The sequence below is a fragment of the Cydia strobilella genome, chromosome 4 (genome assembly GCF_947568885.1).
Source record: "Cydia strobilella chromosome 4, ilCydStro3.1, whole genome shotgun sequence".
In the NCBI taxonomy this organism is placed as follows: Eukaryota; Metazoa; Arthropoda; class Insecta; order Lepidoptera; family Tortricidae; genus Cydia; species Cydia strobilella.
This window is the reverse complement of record NC_086044.1, coordinates 16,051,190-16,070,950: the sequence shown is the minus strand read 5'-3', so window position 1 is coordinate 16,070,950 and position 19,761 is coordinate 16,051,190. Positions and strand designations below refer to the sequence as shown.

General features: G+C 36.7%; 1 protein-coding gene across 1 annotated transcript in view; it reads left to right on the top strand.

Moving 5' to 3' along the window:
- Positions 1–19,761, top strand: part of LOC134741068 (T-box transcription factor TBX20-like) — a 96,646-nt gene that overhangs the window by 44,910 nt on the left and 31,975 nt on the right. Inside the window, exon 4 of the mRNA XM_063673830.1 lies at positions 14,151–14,424. Coding sequence (XP_063529900.1) covers positions 14,151–14,424 — 274 coding nt within the window. The remainder of the gene's footprint in view (positions 1–14,150; positions 14,425–19,761) is intronic.

The following is a 19,761-nucleotide window of genomic DNA, read 5'->3' as shown; positions in this document are numbered from 1 at the left end:
CGGTCTGCCTGTAATAGGTTGAAATTCAAAACTAATTAGTATTCAATATTTCCTCGAATCTGTAGTATTCCTAGGAATATTCCGGGTAAATTGACATCAGTACCCGGGTAGCAACGGACCGACTGCACTAATGCAGTAATAATTGTGCACGATATCTCCGACGCCATTATGTTACGCTGATGCGGTAATTGCAGGCCCGCCGACAGCCCCGGCGTGCTTTTTACCGCGCATTCGACACAAATGTAATATATATTGGATCGCAATTCATTATGTGGATTAATGAAATATGCGATGGTGCAAATATAATTGTTGCTATACTCACACCTAAATTGGCTCGATAAGTTACTAAGGTAATAGGAACAGCTTATTTTTAACGAAAATCTTAAATTGAACGGGTAATTGAAAATAGTTGCTGATAATGGACTTTCGACAAAACAATTGCATATGTAAATGCATAAATGCTCAGAAGATGCAAATTAGTAGGTACCATAATTATTTAATCAAGAGAATTTATGTAGGCATACTTTTATAAGCTTACTTTACATGGACGATTACGATTTGTTACAGCTATCTGTAACAAATTGTCAAATATTTCTTATCATCCTAAAAAGTCGAGAAATGATGGTTGACATTTATATAGAATTTATAATTCCTCCATTTTGTAAATTTTTATCTAAGTATAGAATATATTAACTCGCGCGGGGTAGGCGGTCTGCATATACCAAAAGGACGAGATGAGACGGTCATTAGCGAAATGAAGCCATTAGGAGCGTGTAAAACAGTTAATTACGACGGCTAATCTCCTCCGAGATGTTGCCAGTTATAATGAACACCGGGTAATGACAATATTATTCCCCATTTCTAGAGGCCTATGGTTTGTTCTAAAACTTCAATGCTGTCATGTTTTTTCTGCGGCATATAAACAAAAAAAGTAGAACTATGTGTTTAGACAATAGTCTCGGAACTTCTAAATCGAAGAAATAATTTGAAAAGCAACTAAAAATTGCTTGAAATAAGGAGACTTAGATAATTTAGTAGAAGTATACGGGGGACTTTCACATTCGCGCCGCAAGGCTGTTAAGTCTGATAAATATGTGCTTATAGTTTATTTCAAAGCCATTATCCGCCTGACCTATTTAAACGTTTTTAATGTTTTATATTTGGAGCGAGGTATAATTTGTTTTATCAAGTTTAACATGTCAGGTATTAAGTGCTAATGTTTAGTTGTACAGAATAACGTTTTATTGGCATGTAGTAATTTAGCGATATTGCGATAATTATAGACGCGCGGGGAGACCTATCACGTACGGACGACGGCGTGACGGACGGATGTTAGTCGCGCGATAATCGCTGCGGACAGCGCGATTACCTGTGTGCATTCGCGAGAATATTTTATGAGTGTTCCTTGGTGACTAGTTTCCCGGTGGTTAATGTTTCACATCACTAAGAGTTTTCCGCGGAGTTTTGCTTGCTTTGATTCCCTCCTCCCTCTTCGATTGATGCTCGTAAGTCGTAATTAATACTTATTCTTCATGAGAGGGGTCGCTTAAAAGTATGCGTGGTTGTTTTGGCATTTGCCTAGTGAAATACAAGCTAGCCTATTCCTTGCGGCGACACCAGGTCTCGGCCGCCCGCCACGCACTGCCGCATCACCTACGTTACCTACGTAATTGATGTAGAAATTGCCCAGACTCACGCACGAAACAGGAATATCTGCATGTACACGCCGTGCCCGTGTCACGCGAATACATCATGAGATTCATGAGCATGAGAAATGGTTTAATTGTATATCTGTGCATGATGTATCGGGCGATCGACAATCACTACAGTTTATATCGCGTGTAAAAACAGAGATTATTTTATTAACTTCCCACATTGTTGTTTATGTGCTTTTTTCCGGTTAACGAATATATAGCAATGTGCGAGCGTGTTTTCGATACGCTGATCAAATGGCGATAAATAAAAGATGAATTCAAAATGCTTGCGTTGCTTGATAATGTTCTTGTAGTCGTAATCGTAAACTTTTTGTTAGCATTTACCAGAGGAGAGCGGAGTTACGACTATATTAATATAATGATAATACGTATATTTTCTAATATATGACCGTTTTTTAGGGTTCCGTACCCAAAGGGTAAAAACGGGGCCCTATTACTAAGACTCCGCTGTCCGTCTGTCTGTCACCGGGCTGTATCTCATGAACCGTGATAACTAATCAGTTGAAATTTTCACAGATGATGTATTTCTGTTGCCGCTATAACAAAAAATACTAAAAACAGAATAAAATAAATATTTAAGTGGGGCTCCCGTACAACAAACGTGATTTTTTGCCGATTTTTTGCGTAATGGTATGGAACCCTTCGTGCGCGAGTCCGACTCGCACTTGGCCGGTTTTTTATATTCTAGGACCGCTATTCTCAGTGTATTTTGCGGAGCCCCCTGGGGATCCGTGAGAAATTACTTTAAATATAAGGATTTTTTAGGGGTATAAATAAGAACCACTTCTCTGTAGCGACAAAAACATATACAGCGAGCTGCAAAGTTGCATGAACACATGGTCATTCATAACGTCACCATGCATTTTTGTAGCTGGGTGTACAGGGTCAACTACTGGTTCACGTTTGTTTGAATGTATCTATTTATCGGGGTGTAGATGGCGGTAGAAGTCGCTATCGATCAGTCGGCGGTTGCGTGACGTCGACAGGCGACAATTGGGCGGGCGGTGATAATCCTACCGCCCACCCATCAACACCCACGGGCCTCGAAAATTCTTGAGACGAGTAATCTGCGTAGAAATTTAATTTGTGTGTTGCACTATATTTTATCTGTTTAGAAATAGGTAGGTAATTAGTACGTATATGTACTTACCTGCCTAATACTAAAATGTTTCCGATTTTGCGATCAAATGTCGTCGAAGGTATGCTACACAAAACGTATTTTATCAATAAGAAGAATTGGGCTTTTTAGCACCAAATTTGAATCAAAATTAGTGGCGAGTATAATACCAACTACCTAGTCATTTAACGATGTGTTTTTTTATCAGATCGTTCGTATTTAAGTCACACCTTCAAATATGAGCATGCCCATAGATTTACGAGGGCGAATGCATTCTGACAATAGCTGCAGTTAAGTTTACTGCATGCGGACCGGAAGCGTCATAAAACTCGCCATCCTCGGATTCCGGCGATAATGATTAGGAGCGGCTTGTTAATGCTAACCGTTTTATAATTGCTTCTTGATACTAATTAACTTTATAGAGTCCGTTACGGGCAGACGTCCAATGCCAGAAAAACAAAGTGTGCTCGCATCGCCCTGGCGAAAGTGGCGAAACGAATAGGAACTAACAATGTTCATGGATCTTGGGCTGTTATTGCGTTTCTCCTTTCCACAACAAAGTTGTGTGCAATTTTTGTGCTTAGTGAAATTACAGGCCTTAACCATCTAAACGAACACGCGATCAGTGTAATTGTACAGGAAAGAGAAATATAAAAAAAACGATGTTCACTGATAAAACAATGATTGTACTAGCATACTTAATAGAGCTGAAACAATCATTAATCGATGTGTAACTTGTCTTTATTGTCGGCTATCAACTATTCTACGATACTTGTTAGATTAAGAGCGTAATGCGCCCGATCCGATATCTGATGTCGGACAATCCTTGGAGAAGAGCAGTTGCTAGAAAGTGCCCTATCAGTAGATATCAGGTCCTTCTTTTATGGTTTAAGGTTATCTTTTGACCGATAAATTTAAATAATTACCTAATAAATAAAAATTAAAAGGCGCTTTTTAATTTTTTGCTTATATATCAGAAACTGCCAATGTGAAAACGATCTTACAATGTATATTGTCGAGATAATAAATAGTCATATTTATAAGTATGTATGTATATCAAAGTACATAACTGTGATTTTACTGACACTGACCTATGCTCTTTTGTCTCTACCTGCCTACAAAACAATAATAACTTATATTGCACTAATATAATTGCAAATTTGGTACTAGGTACGCAAGGGGTGAAATTGCTTAGCGGTGTGTTTGCTTGATTTATCTTCGATCTCCGAAAGTGTGCATTTTCGATGCACAAGCGGTTTTATTCGGGGGGCGATAATAAAACAAAATAACGCCAGCCAGTCGCGTCATAAAACTTTAATGTGCAATTGTGCACCCTTAAATCATTTCCGACTACCTTCCCTTAGACACTTGTCAAACTTTACTACACTAAAGGGTCTAAAGGTACAATTATATGTTCTCAAATAAATAGTTATATTTGCAAAATTAATCAGCTACACAGTTTTTTTTTTATAAGTTGGAATTTTTTTAATAACGTTGTCCGAGTTAAATACGAAAATGCAACCTATTCTACAACAATGTATACATTTTGTTTAATGTAAGCGCCTAACCCTTATTGGCCTCGGTTGGCATTGAATTTGATTACAATTGTAGGTGTAGAAACGGTCAATTATAACTGTTAATTATCAAGAAACGCGAATTATTTAACCTTACCTTCTAAGCACAAATTAGGTAATAATGAGCTGGTAATGTGTAATGTTGTAAGTAAATAAGCGTGGGTTCGGAATTCGGAATATGTACATTTCTCTAGTCCAGTCAACACGGCATTTTCGAAATAATGGGACTCAAAACAATAGTTGCCATAAAAAAGGCTAGAAAGTAAAAGCTGTGGGTGAGAATTAGACTGTAATCATAACACAACTTCTAAAAGATATGGCGTCATTTGTAAAATTAATTATAAAATCGTTAAGACATTTAAAAAACATTTGTTTCATCGGCCGGCCGGTTAGACTAACCTTTTCAATGTTCTCACTTCTGGCTAACTGCTTCAAATATTAGATACTGTTTAATGTTATGAAGGTATTATAGCAAAATTGTCCGCACTTAGCGTTGACTGGCGTAAATTAAACACCGGTCAACGTAACACAAATCCAAAACAAAGAAGGAACCTTTTTAATTAGCAGAGCGTTTTCCCGCGTGCGGGCGCCCCGCGGCGCGGCTACTTTACGCACATTGCGTTGAGGTCGTTAACTAAACGTCACTTTTCATAATATTTATGTCTCCATTATTTTTCATGTATAACGACATCGTAAAATTGAAATTTCGCTGATGAAGGCTCCGTATATTTACGATTTAAATTAATACGTACTTATAAACATGGAAATAAATCAACGCGCTCGACACCTCAACAAATCAGACTACCAACGTCTCGGTAGCTAACAAAATAAAAATATACAACGAGATTGAACGACAAGATAGCTCGAGAACGAGACCCTCCTCCACTTGACAAAAGTAATAAAATGAGGAGTTCCATTTCGCACGATTACCCGGGAGACGACAAAACACGTCAAGTGTCAATTTGTATAATTTACAAAGGAATTAAAATGGCGGTTTGACAGATGACAGTTCGCGTGGCTCATGCTTGGACGCGCCGGGGTCCTGTTTTACGAGGTTTTACTGTTCTGTTTAAGTACTTCAATATGTATAGCTAACTACGGGATTGACGCGTTAACCGGTGTTGGGCAAAAGTAATTGATGCAAAAGCGAAAGTAATTAAAATTAATATTTTTAATTACATGTCAAAGTAATTGCGCCTTCAATTTACATTTGCAAAATGTAATTGTTAATTAAATTTTTGATTACATTTTAAAAATGAAATTTGAAATTAATTACTTTACTCAATTACAAATTACTTTTATTGAATACAAGTTCCTTTTCGATCCTCTTTATTTCCAAAATCATATTAAAATTATGGATGAGCTTTAAATTTGACTAACCTTACAATGTTTTACTTTTTGTATAAAATATATGGAGTATTTTTGCAGGTTTTCGTACAAACAAAGGGAAATAATACAAAAATAATAAAACAGTTTTATGTATGGGAAATCCAAGGATTAAAATGTTATATTTTTATACCATCGGGCTTAAGTAAATGTAAAAAAAATTACAGTAAGTGAATGTAATACATTTGTTCATTTTTGTAAATAAGAAACAAAGTTAACATTCAGTAATTGAGTAATTTAATTTCCAATCGAAGTAATTGCAATTACATAGCAAATTGAATTGCATGTAATTAAATTTTCATGTAATTAAATTACAAACAATTTAATTACATGCAATTCAATTAGTAATTAAATTACACAAGTAATTAATTGCGCCCAACACTGGCGTTAACTAAGTTGAATGTTTTGGAAAATACTTAATAAAGATTTTTGTAAACAAGAAAACATGTTTAGATTATATAATATGTACCTTTTTTATGTCTGGATAATCCCGTGAGCCTAGAATGATGTTTACATCTAAGCAGTGTTATTATTTACTGTGAACAAAACGATCGTTATTCTTGCATTTGCCGTCTGATCAGCAGAACCCTATTTAAATAACCAGTTGTACTTTGCGAAAATTGAAACAGACTAAGTAATTGCACAGCGGAAGATTGTTTCATCTACTTCACACGAGTGTAACTGGATATTTGTTTGGGATGAGCCGCCGCGTGCCGACGCGACGTAACGTGACGCGTGAGTGACAGCTGACGCGGCGCACGCGACACTAATGTGCGAATGCCGGATAGGACGCGTCGCGTCGCGTCGTTGCGCGGACGAATCCTACTAGGTGAACAATCTTATTAATGAATTAGCTTTGTTGCTGATTGTACTCCCCTTTCCCAGTTAAATTGACTTTAAAAGAAAAGGTTCATTGTTTAGCTAAATCGTTCAGAACCAGAACAGAGGGTCTGGCCAAGATGTCAATAGTTTGCATAAAACGAAACTCTAAGATAAACGTTGATAATGTATGGAAATGAAATGATATCGTTTTGTATCGTTTCTTGCAAACATATTGTCATCTCTGCTAGTCCCCCAGGTTCACAACATGATATGCATACTTAAATATGCGTTTTCATTTGATTTCTAGTTAGCCATTGGCGGATTTAGGGATCCGTAGGCTATCGCGGGTTTTAATTTTTCAAATAATGTTTAAAAGTTAAAGTTATTCATCAAAATGCAGGTTTTTCGCAAATGTGGTCTTCAGAAAATGAGTAACTTGAAAAGAAAACACAGGGCATTTAGTTTGAGAAACATCTCAGACGCTAGAAATGGCATTTTCACTGCAATACATGATACATCATGGCACACTAAAGAATAAGCGGGCATCTCGCTCGTTTCTTCCCAGAGCGTGCAGAATGTGGAAGAAGTTGCCTCCTGAGGTATTTCCTTTGCGCTACGACATGGGATTTTTTAAGAAGTGGGTATTTCGGGTTCTCAAGGGTTGGCAAGGCTTAAGTGGCTCCTTTGATGTTGCTTATGTCCATGGGCGACGATGACCGCTTCCCATCAGGTGGCTCGTCTGCTCGTTTGCTGACTATCACATAAAAAAAAACTTACGTAGATACTCCAGTTAGCTATACCTAACCGGTTGAAATGCGCAACTTAACACCTGTAAGTATAGTCATTAAACATATACCTATAAGTATGCTAAATGACTATGTAGTTGTGTACGGTAAGACGGCAACTACGGCAATAAAATAATGATAGCGCCCGGTTTAGACAATGTTGTAAAATTATCCATTAATAGGAATATTAGAAGGTCACCGATAATTGTAGTAATTTAAAATGAATGCACTGAGTTTATTCTACCTATGTCTAATAAACTGCAGGTTATGCTTGTTTTTATTACTGCCTTATCTATAAAATCTAACACAATCTACTACTTATTAAGCATTAAATTATTAATAAATTACCTTAGACCCACTTGCATCATTCCATTATCCCGGGGTTAACAGGTTAAACGTGCAGTTACCATGGTTACCAGTACAATTTGACATTAGGTTAACCATTTAACCTCTTAATAACCCCGGATTAATGGGATCAAAGATAGATATAACTCCGTAATAGACGTATACAGTCTAAGGAAAAAAAGTGCCTCGAAAATCACGAAAATTTTATTCTCGATCAGATGGCGTCACTACCTTTGGCCTACTCTCGTATAGAGGTCTTTGACAGTTTCGTTTGTTATTTAACAATTTTAACGCATATCAGTGAAAGAACATGGGTCAAAATCATATAAAAATAATTAATGCAAATAAAATAAAAAAACATTTATCCATATTTCAATACATTTTATAGTATTTTTATAAATCTTCATTAAAAATGAAGTCTTAAAGTGTGTCGATAGATGACAGTGAATTTACTGTGGTTACAAACTTGACTATGACAGTACCGCTCTATCCTATTATATCCTCTTTGATGTGATGGTGCAAGTGGGCGTTAGATAGGTACATGGTACATGTATATACAGGGATTTATTCAAAATGATCAACCTTCCTAACATATTTTTACCCTTGTATTTTTTTAAGATAGAATGTATTTTACACGGCTACTTTTAGTATCCGTTCTTATTTACATTGTACTTACATAACTCTGTTGGGGAATTTGTGTTGTAAATTTTTCATACAAAAGTAATAATTTCCATACAAAAGTATTTATTGTGGTGTATTTGCTAAATATTTTTGTGTTATTATCGTTTCAATTGGACAATCACATTAACTAATTACAATTTTTATTGAAAACTAATAATGTAACAATATACTTTTTTTTAAACAAAAATCACATGTTTTTGTGTATTGGCGCTAAATCCGTCAAAAAAAATAAGGAGACCATCGATAAATCGATAAGGCCCCCGTAAAACTGACCGAGTACACGGTTCAAACTGTTTTGTTAAATAAATACGCATTTTATTATGCAAAATAGACAAATTGTATTTTTAAAGAAAAAAAATTACTGTATGTATTTGTCAATTATTGACACTATATGGATCTATTACGATTGGAATTAAATAAACAATTGAAATTAATTAAAATTATACGTACATAATAAAAAAATAATGCAATCTTCTTGCAATTTATTGCAATTTTTATGGTTTTTATTGGGATTTAAAACCTCATTGTTACTTTGAAGGTTGAACACTTTGAAGTATCCTTGAACAACAAAGCCTTGCTAGAAGCCAGAGTTAGCCATAGGAGGCAGAACCTTTTATGCATGTAACTATAGTTTGGCAAGACTTCTTTGTCAGTGAAACATAGGCAAAGAGAATCAGCTGTATTTTTTTTAATTCTACTACTATAACCCCAAAAAGCTTGGGTTTATTTGTTTTATTCTATTTTTACTGACATAACTTATTGGCTATACTACTATAGGTATGCTTTTGGCATTAAAATATAAGCTAATTCATTTGTAAAGTTCTCGTGTATTCGTAATTCGTATATAGGTGGTCCATCTGTCACTCCTTCGTGACGAATCGGTTTTTTGCCAGCTCTAAGGTGTTAAATATTTTGGCACAAACGGTCACGGATATTTTTTTTTTGTGCGGTTGATGTGTCAGAAATGTGGGTGTTCTTGAAGTATCCGCTAACAGTTTTATTAGTTTATGTGTTTTTATTACCTTCCAAAAATGTATAGCTATTTTTATGCATAAGTACATATTTAGTCCTTTTTGTTAGTGCCTAAACGTACCGTCCTTATTACACAACTGCGGTAGAAAAAAATTAAACATTGATTGGTACTGAGAGTACTTACTAAATATGTATATTGATTATCATGATAATATTTGGTTTTAGTTTGCATATTTCTTTTAGTAGGTAGACATATTTATTTCAAATATATTTTACATCAAAAGAAACACAAATAGGAGTTAGACATCCTTCACTAGTCAGTTAGATATATTTATAGCCTAGAACTCTAGGAGCATGATCGCATGGTTCAGTAAAGCCATATTTATGTACAAAGGCCACGCCTGTATCGACAGACTGCGTGCTAAACACTGGCAATTAAAGGCTGATTGACAATGCCATAAAACATTTTTTCCCTAACTAGAAAGCTGAATACCCATATTAAGCAGTATTCTATTCCTTGAATTTGTGCTCGCAAATTAGTTTTTTTATTAATTATCAGAAGCCAATTAATATGCTTGCTAAACGGGGTCGGTTCGAGCACAGTAATTGTAACAAAAACGCGGCATATTTTAACACTACGATACATAATGACGTCGTAGCGGCGCGCACGCAATGCAGAGGTCATTTCGATCGCTTAATGAGCATGGGCGAGGAGATTCAAGAATATCATTATAAACTCCACTTCGAATACCGGTAGATGTTACAGATCTCGGAATCAAGGTACACTGGTCCATCAGAAACTCTGCTTGCCCGCGACTTGCACAGCAAAAATGGAAACACACGGCCGGGACCCGGGAACGCATCAACGGCCCACAACAACTCGTTATTAATACACTTCAATTATGTATTCGACAAATTAATTGAACCTAACGAACAGTTGATTCAAGTTATGTATATACTCGAATGATTTAAACAATTTGTAAAGTTTACGTTTAATATTAATAATAATAATACATATTAAATTACGTTTGAATGTAGGTATGTATATAGGGTACTTAGGTATTTATTATTATGACAAATGAGGTGCAACAAGTATGAAATAATCCATAAAACTGAATAATATGATCAAGCTGTTTGCACATATTTTATTACCACGATTTTACGATCTATAAAATTGCTGCGCGTTTGTTATGCACACATTGAGTTCAAGAATGTATCTACAATGAAAATTGATACATCATTACAAAAATAGATGCCAAAATGATTAGAAAAACCCCTAGTAAATTCAAGTCTAGAACATTTCATATACTGGTATATGTGTCGCTAAACTTCAAACTCGGGTAAATCCATTCGACCCTCTCAGCAAATATCTACCCTATTATCTTTTCGTAATACCAAAATCGCATAATCTGACAGATGGATTTACCAGAGTTTGAAGCTAAGCGACTCATATATACATACATAGTTAAAAAAAAACACAAAATCAATACTGTCTCAAATTCAGGTCGTGGCTAAATTGTAAAATGTTCGAGTCGATTTTCTATCGAGCGAACTTATTATTTAAAAATGTGGTGCTTATTTGGTTGATGAATTTTGAATTGAATTGAAACTGATATTTCAATTACCTATAAATTTAACGTACGTATTATACCTAATAATGCTGTGTGCGGAAGGCGAAGGCAGGTTTCGCGCCTCGCTCCGGAAGCGGTTGTCCATAGGTAATCATTCCCTTAAATTACCGCCCTCTGCTGCTACTGTCGCAAACTGCGGTCTGCCACAAACCTATACGTAAATAAATAATTGCAATACAAACAGCGACTCTGACCTTGCCGCCAAGGGGACACTTCAAGACAATTTATATAATTTCATACGTAAAATACGAAAGTAAAAGGAAGCGTCGTGTATGCGTTTCTAACCGCAAGTTATCATTGGAAAACTTGGTTGTATAAAAGACTTCAACGATCATTTTTCTTTACATATTGCTGCGGGTCGGCGGAGACAAGTTAAATACCTAATGCGAACTAGTAGTTTTTATACAATGTTGCGTATATCTCTTTTTCGTTAGTGACCTCTGCTCATATTACAACGACATAATCTACTCTTAACTCCTTGCTGAGCACACTAAACAATACCAAAGGTAAGAGCGCAAGCGCAACTTTATATGAAGATGTCTGTCTGTACTATTTATTTGTCTGCATTCTAGGCTACCGTTAATCATTTTTAATAAGCCATATTTTGACGTTGTCTCTGGCGTGGAATTTCATCACTTGCAAACTCTAAATGCTCCCAAGGCGTCCACACCCTGCCCGCTATCGTGTTTGTAAAATAACGGTGAATAATATTTCAAAGTTCGCGCAACTGTGTTCTGTCGACTCCACTGTAGATATTCGGTATTTGTTAAGCTTATCCGAGGGCATCGCGGACCGACGTTTATTAATGAATTATGTAAATACGCCACCGACCGACGGCACTGCCAGCTTTATTACTCGTGAAATGCCACTTTAATATCGCAATTGTTACCTTTGTTCCACTAGCAATGACTTTAATTGCTCATTGAAATTAATTGCTAAAGTAATACTTTTGAAAATTTGCCGTCATCGGCTGTTTTAAATACAGACTTGCTGTTCGTACTTTCAATGATTTCGTGTCAGATAAATATTTAATTAAAATCGAGGAAGTACCTAATCATTTCCGGACCTGTTTCTGTGACCTCATTTACGAAGTCAATTGAAATGTTTCACATTATCATCAATACAAAATTAGTGAGTTATTTTTACTTGATCACAGATATAATAATATTGTCTTCGGTTACCGCGATAGTTACTCATGAAATAAAACTATGAAAACGGATGATTTTGTTACCCGTTGACCACGAACGCTGTAGAGAGTTCGAAACGTCGGGATGTATTATAAATTCAATATACCCGGTATAATCCGTTTTCATAGTTTTATTTCACAGATATAATATATATTATTAGATTTAATATATTTATATCTGTGGCTTACATTGCTTACTTGGCCACTTGGCCAGCTAAAACTTCGCGGTTCGCCAGAATAAGGGCGCGTGAATGATGAATGGTGAATGATGTTGAGCGAGCTAGTGCATACCTAAGCAATAATGGTGAATGATGTTCAGCGAGTTAGTGCATACCTAAGTAATAACGCTACCTCGCTCTGGTCTCTTGAAGGCTTACCCTTAGAATCATGTTTAAAAGCAAGGTCGAGTGATCTCATGTGCTAGGATTGACGAGCATCGAGCTGGTCTCTGGAAGGCTTACCCTTAGAATCATGTTTAAAAGCAAGGTCGAGTGATCTCATGTGCTAGCAGGATTGACGAGCATCGAGCTGGTGGGTGTCGGGTGTCGCATGGAAGCTGCGTGGATCGTGGTTATCCATGATGGATGCGTCTCATTACACGGCGCGCGGTGGGTGGCATGCGCGTCGCGACACTCGCTTAACGACACACTCATAAACGAGGTTGACATTTACGGACTTATTGTCGAACCCGAGATCCCGACCCGATACGGAACCATTCAAAACACACCTTAATACGATTTATTTATGACTAGTGCTTAACTCGCGACAACCTCTAATACGCCTGCTTTATCGACGTCGTGCCTCGCGCGGCCTCCGAGAATTTTATAGGTCTCTTCTATTTATTATTATCATACTTTCTTATAAGAGGGATGACATCGTACCGTGTTTTATGGATGCTAATAATTCTTTCTTTCACTCCTGGATTTTATTGCTCGCATTTAAGTAATTCAATAAATAAACTCTGATTATTATACCTAGTTCGTTAATCATGTTTGATGAATCTTTAAAAATATGTCATAATCGTAACATAACTGTAGCGCAGGTTTGAACTGCAGGGAGCGCCCGCCGATTGTCGATCGTCGGACAAATTGTTTGACGGTAATCTAATCAGACAAGCTCCGCTTGTTTGGGCTCCGGTCCTTACAAATGTGCCGTTTAATATTTAATGAAAAAATTAAAGAAACTCCTCGTAAATAAGCAGTGGCGAGATGTTATCGAGACGCGGGCAGGAAGCGCTTCAGCCCATTTAAGGGTGCATTAAAATCGAATACATCATATTTGTTTGATTTCCTAGTTCGCGTTTTACCCTATAATTATACAAGTCACCGCCCGTGCCCGGATCTTGGCCAGTTTTTTGTGAAGATGCATTAATTATCTTTTTTTATTGCGAGCATGTGTTTTGGTCTCGTAAAGCACTTTCGGGCTTTTTGTATTCTTAATGTCTAATTTGGTTTTCGGTCGGTCCTTATGAGGTCATTAGCGCGGGGGCCGTTTTGTTGGAAGCCTACAAATTTATAGTTGAAATTTTTATGTTTTATGCCGTTATAATTTGTCGCAATAACGTTAATATTCCACCCCATTAAACGATTATGGCTTGAATTTTAATTGCGGTTGCATTTAGAACCCCCATAATAAATATTACAAAGTACATATGTATATGTACTTATCTTGTAAATTTATAAGTTTTATAATGGATTCCTTGAAATTATTTGAGAAGACTAAATTGTTGTTTTGAAAAAAAAAAAGTAAGGTAGTAGGTACCTACTTTCAAGAAATGGAAACGTTTTGTTTTAACATTAAACTTGTTTTTTGCCTTAACAACCAAGAGGTCTCACTTTTCTACTTGTTCATATCCAAATGACACACACTGGTCAGCTCCTAGCACAAAACGTATTAATTTAATGTTAGGTTCTAATGTTTCTACTTATTGTTACAGACGTATGTTCCCGACGGTGCGCGTATCGTTCGCGGGGTGTCGCGCGGAGGCACGGTACGCGGTGCTGCTGGACGTGGTGCCGGTGGACGGCAAGCGGTACCGCTACGCGTACCACCGCTCCTCGTGGCTGGTGGCGGGCAAGGCGGACCCGCCCGCGCCCGCGCGCCTCTACCCGCACCCCGACTCGCCCTTCTCCGGCGATCAGCTGCGCAAGCAGGTCGTCTCCTTCGAGAAGGTCAAGCTCACCAACAACGAGATGGACAAAAATGGACAGGTATGTGTATGACAGTAGTGATATATATATATTAGCGATCGGTAACGTTTTAATTTCAAGGCAGTGGTCGAGTTAAACTAAAGGAAAGTAACAATTTTAAAGGAGACGGTGAATTAGGGTTCATATAAAGGTTATATTAATAATTTTAACTGAATTTTACTTTACAGATTCCTTTAACTCAGCAAAGCTGCCATGAAATTAAAACGTTGTTACCGATCACTAGTGATATATGCCTACTTTCTCAGTAATCAGATAAGAAATAAGTAAATCAGATTCAACCTCAGGTAATTCGTTAAAAATATTACCGAATTAGCTTTGTTCTTCTTGAGTTGTATTTATTGGAAGAACTCTTTCGTATACCTATCCAGCAGTCAGCAGAACGCTGAACTCCAGACCGCTCTCTGTGTGCGCGGGCACTTAGAATTTAAGTTCGCTATGCAGGGTGTTCTAGTCCAAAATTAGGCTTCAGTGAAAGTTTCGACAGCATTTGAACTGTTTTTTTGTTTCGGGCTAATGTCCTTATTGTCCTTATACTCATACTCATACTCATATATTTATTGCATCCATGGTAAGTACACAGGTGTTACATAATCCTTAACCTTTAAGTTTTTATACTTTTTTGATATTAAAAACATAAAAAAAAAATGTTATTTATGCGCTACGCGCGAATGATTATTATGCGCTATTGTATGGTTTATTTTATGACAAATGTGTTCGTTGCATACTCAATTCATCTCATGTTTTTGTCGTGACGACATTTTAATTAAGATTATCGTGGGACACAATAAGTACGATACTTTAGATAGGTACTGTAATTGACAATTTAATTGCAAGTAGTGAGAAATAACTAGATGACATAAGAATACAGGTACTTACGTAATAATACATAGACTAGTATGCAAATTTTATACTCATAACAGTCCTTTGTGTGGAAAACAATAACTTGACGATTGTACATTAAGTACGAGTACATAAAATATGTAGTTTAATTTGTTTTAATGTCCTATCCGTACTATATATATCTATATCCATACTAATATTATATATGCGAAAGTGTGTCTGTCTGTCTGTTACCTCTTCACGTTTAAACCGCTGGACCGATTTAGATGATATTTGGTATACAGAATAGATAGTTTGAGTCCCGGGGAAGGACATTAGGATACTTTTTATCCCAGAACTCACCCCTCAAGGAGGTGAAAAGTCGGGTGGAAATTTGTATGGGGAATCAATAACCGCTGAACCGATCTTGATGAAACTTGGTATTTTTATCCCCGACATCATCCCTTAAGGGTGTAAAAAAATGGGGTGGAGATTTATAGAGTGGACCAATTTGGGGGTGAAAAAAGGATGGATTTAAAAGCAGATTTGTTTAAAAACTGTGACGTTTTCAACCAAAAGGTACCACATTGTCGCTTGTTGATAAGGTTGATTTCTAATTGAATATGCTGGAAATAGCGCCTTACTGACAAGCGACAATAAGAACCCTTTTGGTTGAAAATGGCACAATTAAGGTACCCAAATTACTAATTCCAAGCAGACGAAGTCGCGGGCAAAAGCTAGTTGTTAAAATAAGTTTGTTATTATTTAATTGATTAGATTAACACGTTAAAACTTTACCGGTCTGATTCAGGCGCATTTACTCTAAACGCTGAAATAATAAGCGAATGTTACATGAAAATATAAAAAATAAATATGTACTTTCGTTTTACAAGTCGTAAAATAAAGTAAAATGTCGTCGAGCTTTGTACATTTTTGTGTTATGTACCTAAGTAAGTAAGTAAGTAAATCTTTATTGCAAACCATGGTATGTACATGTTACACATTATGTAAAGTTTCACATGGACCCCGGTGAGGTGTAGCAATTTTTCTTATAACTAGCTTATACATAATTATACAAAACTAATCTTAACTACTTTCATAATTATGATAAGTGAAAAGAAGGTAAAGTTGAAGTGTTGAAACATTTACTCGTATTATTTAAGTCGTTTGTACAGTCGCCATCAGATATATCGGAGCGGCCAAGGTGTTCACAATATCTGAACACGCACTTTAGCGCCTTGACAATAGAGGCGTGTTCAGATATTTGTGAGCGCCTTGGCCGCTCCGATATATCTGATGGCGACTGTACACAATGCGAGGTTTATAAATTATCCGTCAATTCAACATGTAATTATACGCTGACCACGGGATTCAATGAAGTGATCTCCTTCACGATAAAGACTCAAATTAAATGCATATTTATATCTGACCAGATTTAATTAACGAACTAGAGAAATGTTTGGTGTCTACTTAGGTATTTAAAACATCAATTTATATTACAGTAAAATATATGTAGGTAGATAGATGTTGTATTATTTAAGCTTTTTACACCTACGTGTACATATGTGACATTTTCAACCAAAAGGTACCACATTGTCGCTAGTCAGTAAAGTTGGTTTCAAAGTGAAGCTGTATGGAAATAGCGCCTTATTGACAACCGGCAATAAGTACCCTTTTGATTGAAAATGGCACATATATTTTTATTTTTTTATTAAAGATATTTGTTCAAAAATATATTTTTTTTAATCGTTTTCACATGAACAAAAATAACGCAAAAAGTGTCCTTCAATATTTCGTGTCCCACGGCCTACTTTCTTTAACTTAAGCGGTGGCAATTTATAGAATTATGGTTAAAATTGCCGAGGCCGGGACACCTCGGGCGTCTGGAGAGTGTAATGAGTGCTCCAAATGAGTCGCACATGTCGTGCGACAGCCGGCTACGCGACCGCTTCGTAAAGCGATTCACATTAAACCAGTATATCCGTGATCTCTCATTACTTGGCTGCAACGACGCTAGGGCTCAAGTTATACCAAACAAATACTCCCGGTTGAGAATAAATGTTTTGTGAATAACGTAGCAGGTGCTGCGGCGATGCAAATGTCACTAATACCATAACCACTTTTGAAAGGACTCTCGTATACTCCGTTACAAATAGAAGGATTCCTAACACGGATTTTAGTTCAATTCTATAAGGACTACACTTGAATGAAAGCTTAACAAATTAAATAGGTGTTGTACCAATTTGTATTAGACGTCAAGTATCATATTTTACTGGCCGGTCTATTTGCTAGGCTTGATTATGTTGCCAATGAATGTCACAGTCAAACAGTGGCGATATGTAAGAGAATTAGACAATGACACTTTGTCGACAGCTCTAACGGCAATTAGCCCATTTAATTAGGTAGGTAAGTAGTGCGTTTTGTTTATTTTGTATGCAAGTAAATAACACTCCTTTGGAATTTGTATCTTGCAACTAGTTGCGACGTCATTTCAAAACTTGGAAATATTTAAATGCGGGTTAAAAGAGTTTAGGCGGCCTGTTCTGTGGTAAACGACATTTTTTCTGTTATTTAGGTTGGTCGCCCGAAAGCCAATTAGATGTTGTTTTTTGACGAGCACCGTCCATCCATCACCGCGCCCCGCCTCTGACGTTCCGTTTCGTTACCCCTTTGTCCTCTACGACCAGTACCACCACTGGGCTTAGTTCACGACTCAAACATAACTGGCACCTTGGTTTTTAGGGTTCCGTACCTCAAAAGGAAAAAACGGAACCCTTATAGGATCACTCGTGCGTCTGTCTGTCTGTCTGTCTGTCTGTCCGTCTGTCACAGCCTATTTTCTCCGAAACTACTGGACTAATTAAGTTGAAATTTGGTATACATATGTACGTTTGTGACCCAAAGACGAACATGTAACGTAAACAAATGAATTTTAAACATGGGGGGCGACTTTTGGGGGGTAAATGTGTAAATTAAAAAATAAAGTTTTTCAAACTATATCGTGTTACATACCAAATGATAGCTCATTGTGAGAATCTCAAATATATATTTTTTATAATTTTAGGATAAACAATTTAGAAGTTATTCAAGAAAATAGGCAAAAAACGACCATCCCCCCTTTATCTCCGAAACTACTGGGTCTAAAATTTAAAAAAAAATATACACAAAATAGATCTTTACCTATAGATTACAGGAAAACCTATTAGAAAGGTGCAGTCAAGCGTGAGTCGGGCTTAATTACTTTGTTTTTGATCTGACCCCTACGGGTTTTTTAAAGACATTTCACTCACGTTTCACACAAAAAATACATTGTTTAAATTGTGTAATGTACGGAACCCTTGGAACGCGAGTCTGACTCGCACTTGGCCGGTTTTTTTAACGAGATCTTTATCAATATTAAATCATACCATTTCTTGTATTCGAGAACTTGAAAAATTTCGGTTCCAAACCGTAAAAACTCTAATTAGCAATATTTTATCAAACACGAAATTCTGGTGGGTCACTCGTTAATATTGGTAACAATGTAGTATCGGCCACGCAACTCGTCACCGCACGCACGGGCCGTACTAATTGTGGAACAAAAACTCCATGAAACCGACCAATTAATCATCGGCCCACGACTTAACTAATACCTGTATTCGAATAATACTAAAATAACTGCCGCATTCATAAGCCTTGTAATTTCTGAACCTTGCTAATGCCCCGGCCTATTTGAACTTATAGCGGGACTCGCTCATAACACGAAGGTAACGAGCCTCCAGGTGCTAGAATTATTGCAGCTTGATTATGACCATTCAACGAGTGCCTTGTAGAGTATAGTACCTACGTCAAATGATGCATAATGTTGTAAGCAAATATTCTTGTCTTCACCTAGGCTGCGGCTTGTTAATAAATGTCATCATTTTGTTCCGTATGATATGTTATGAGGAAAATAATAGTGTACCCATCATGAACCAAATGCGTTAAGGTTAGAGGTAGATCCATTATACACTCCGAAGCGTATTATATTACAAGTTTACCTAAACTGTGCCGTTAGGTTAGTAGCTTGTTGCCAAAAATAAACTTTGCTGGTTTGTCAAAGTTTATGTTATATTAATCTGTCATGATGCCGATCTCAATAATAATGTCTGTATGGCAACATAAGTTTCGTTAAATCAAATTTCGTTAAACTGTGAAATGTAGGTATTGTATTTATCTATTGAATCTATTCTACATATTCAGTGATTCAATATTATGCTACTAAGTAGTTTGATGGCGAAAACGAGATATCTGAAATATTGCATTGACTGGTATTAAGCAATGCAGCTATACGTCATTGACTTCAAAAGAGGGTTCAACTTTCGACTTATACGTATCAGTAATAGTCACGCAAAACTAAACAGAGTATTTCAAATCCTAGCTAGGTAGTTCTTCCCTAAAACTGGCTTTGGGGTTCAGATGAAGGGTTAGCTAAAAGGTTTATAATTTCGTGAGCTGTACGGTATGCGGGACTGGCGATGGCGGCACGAAAGCGCAGCC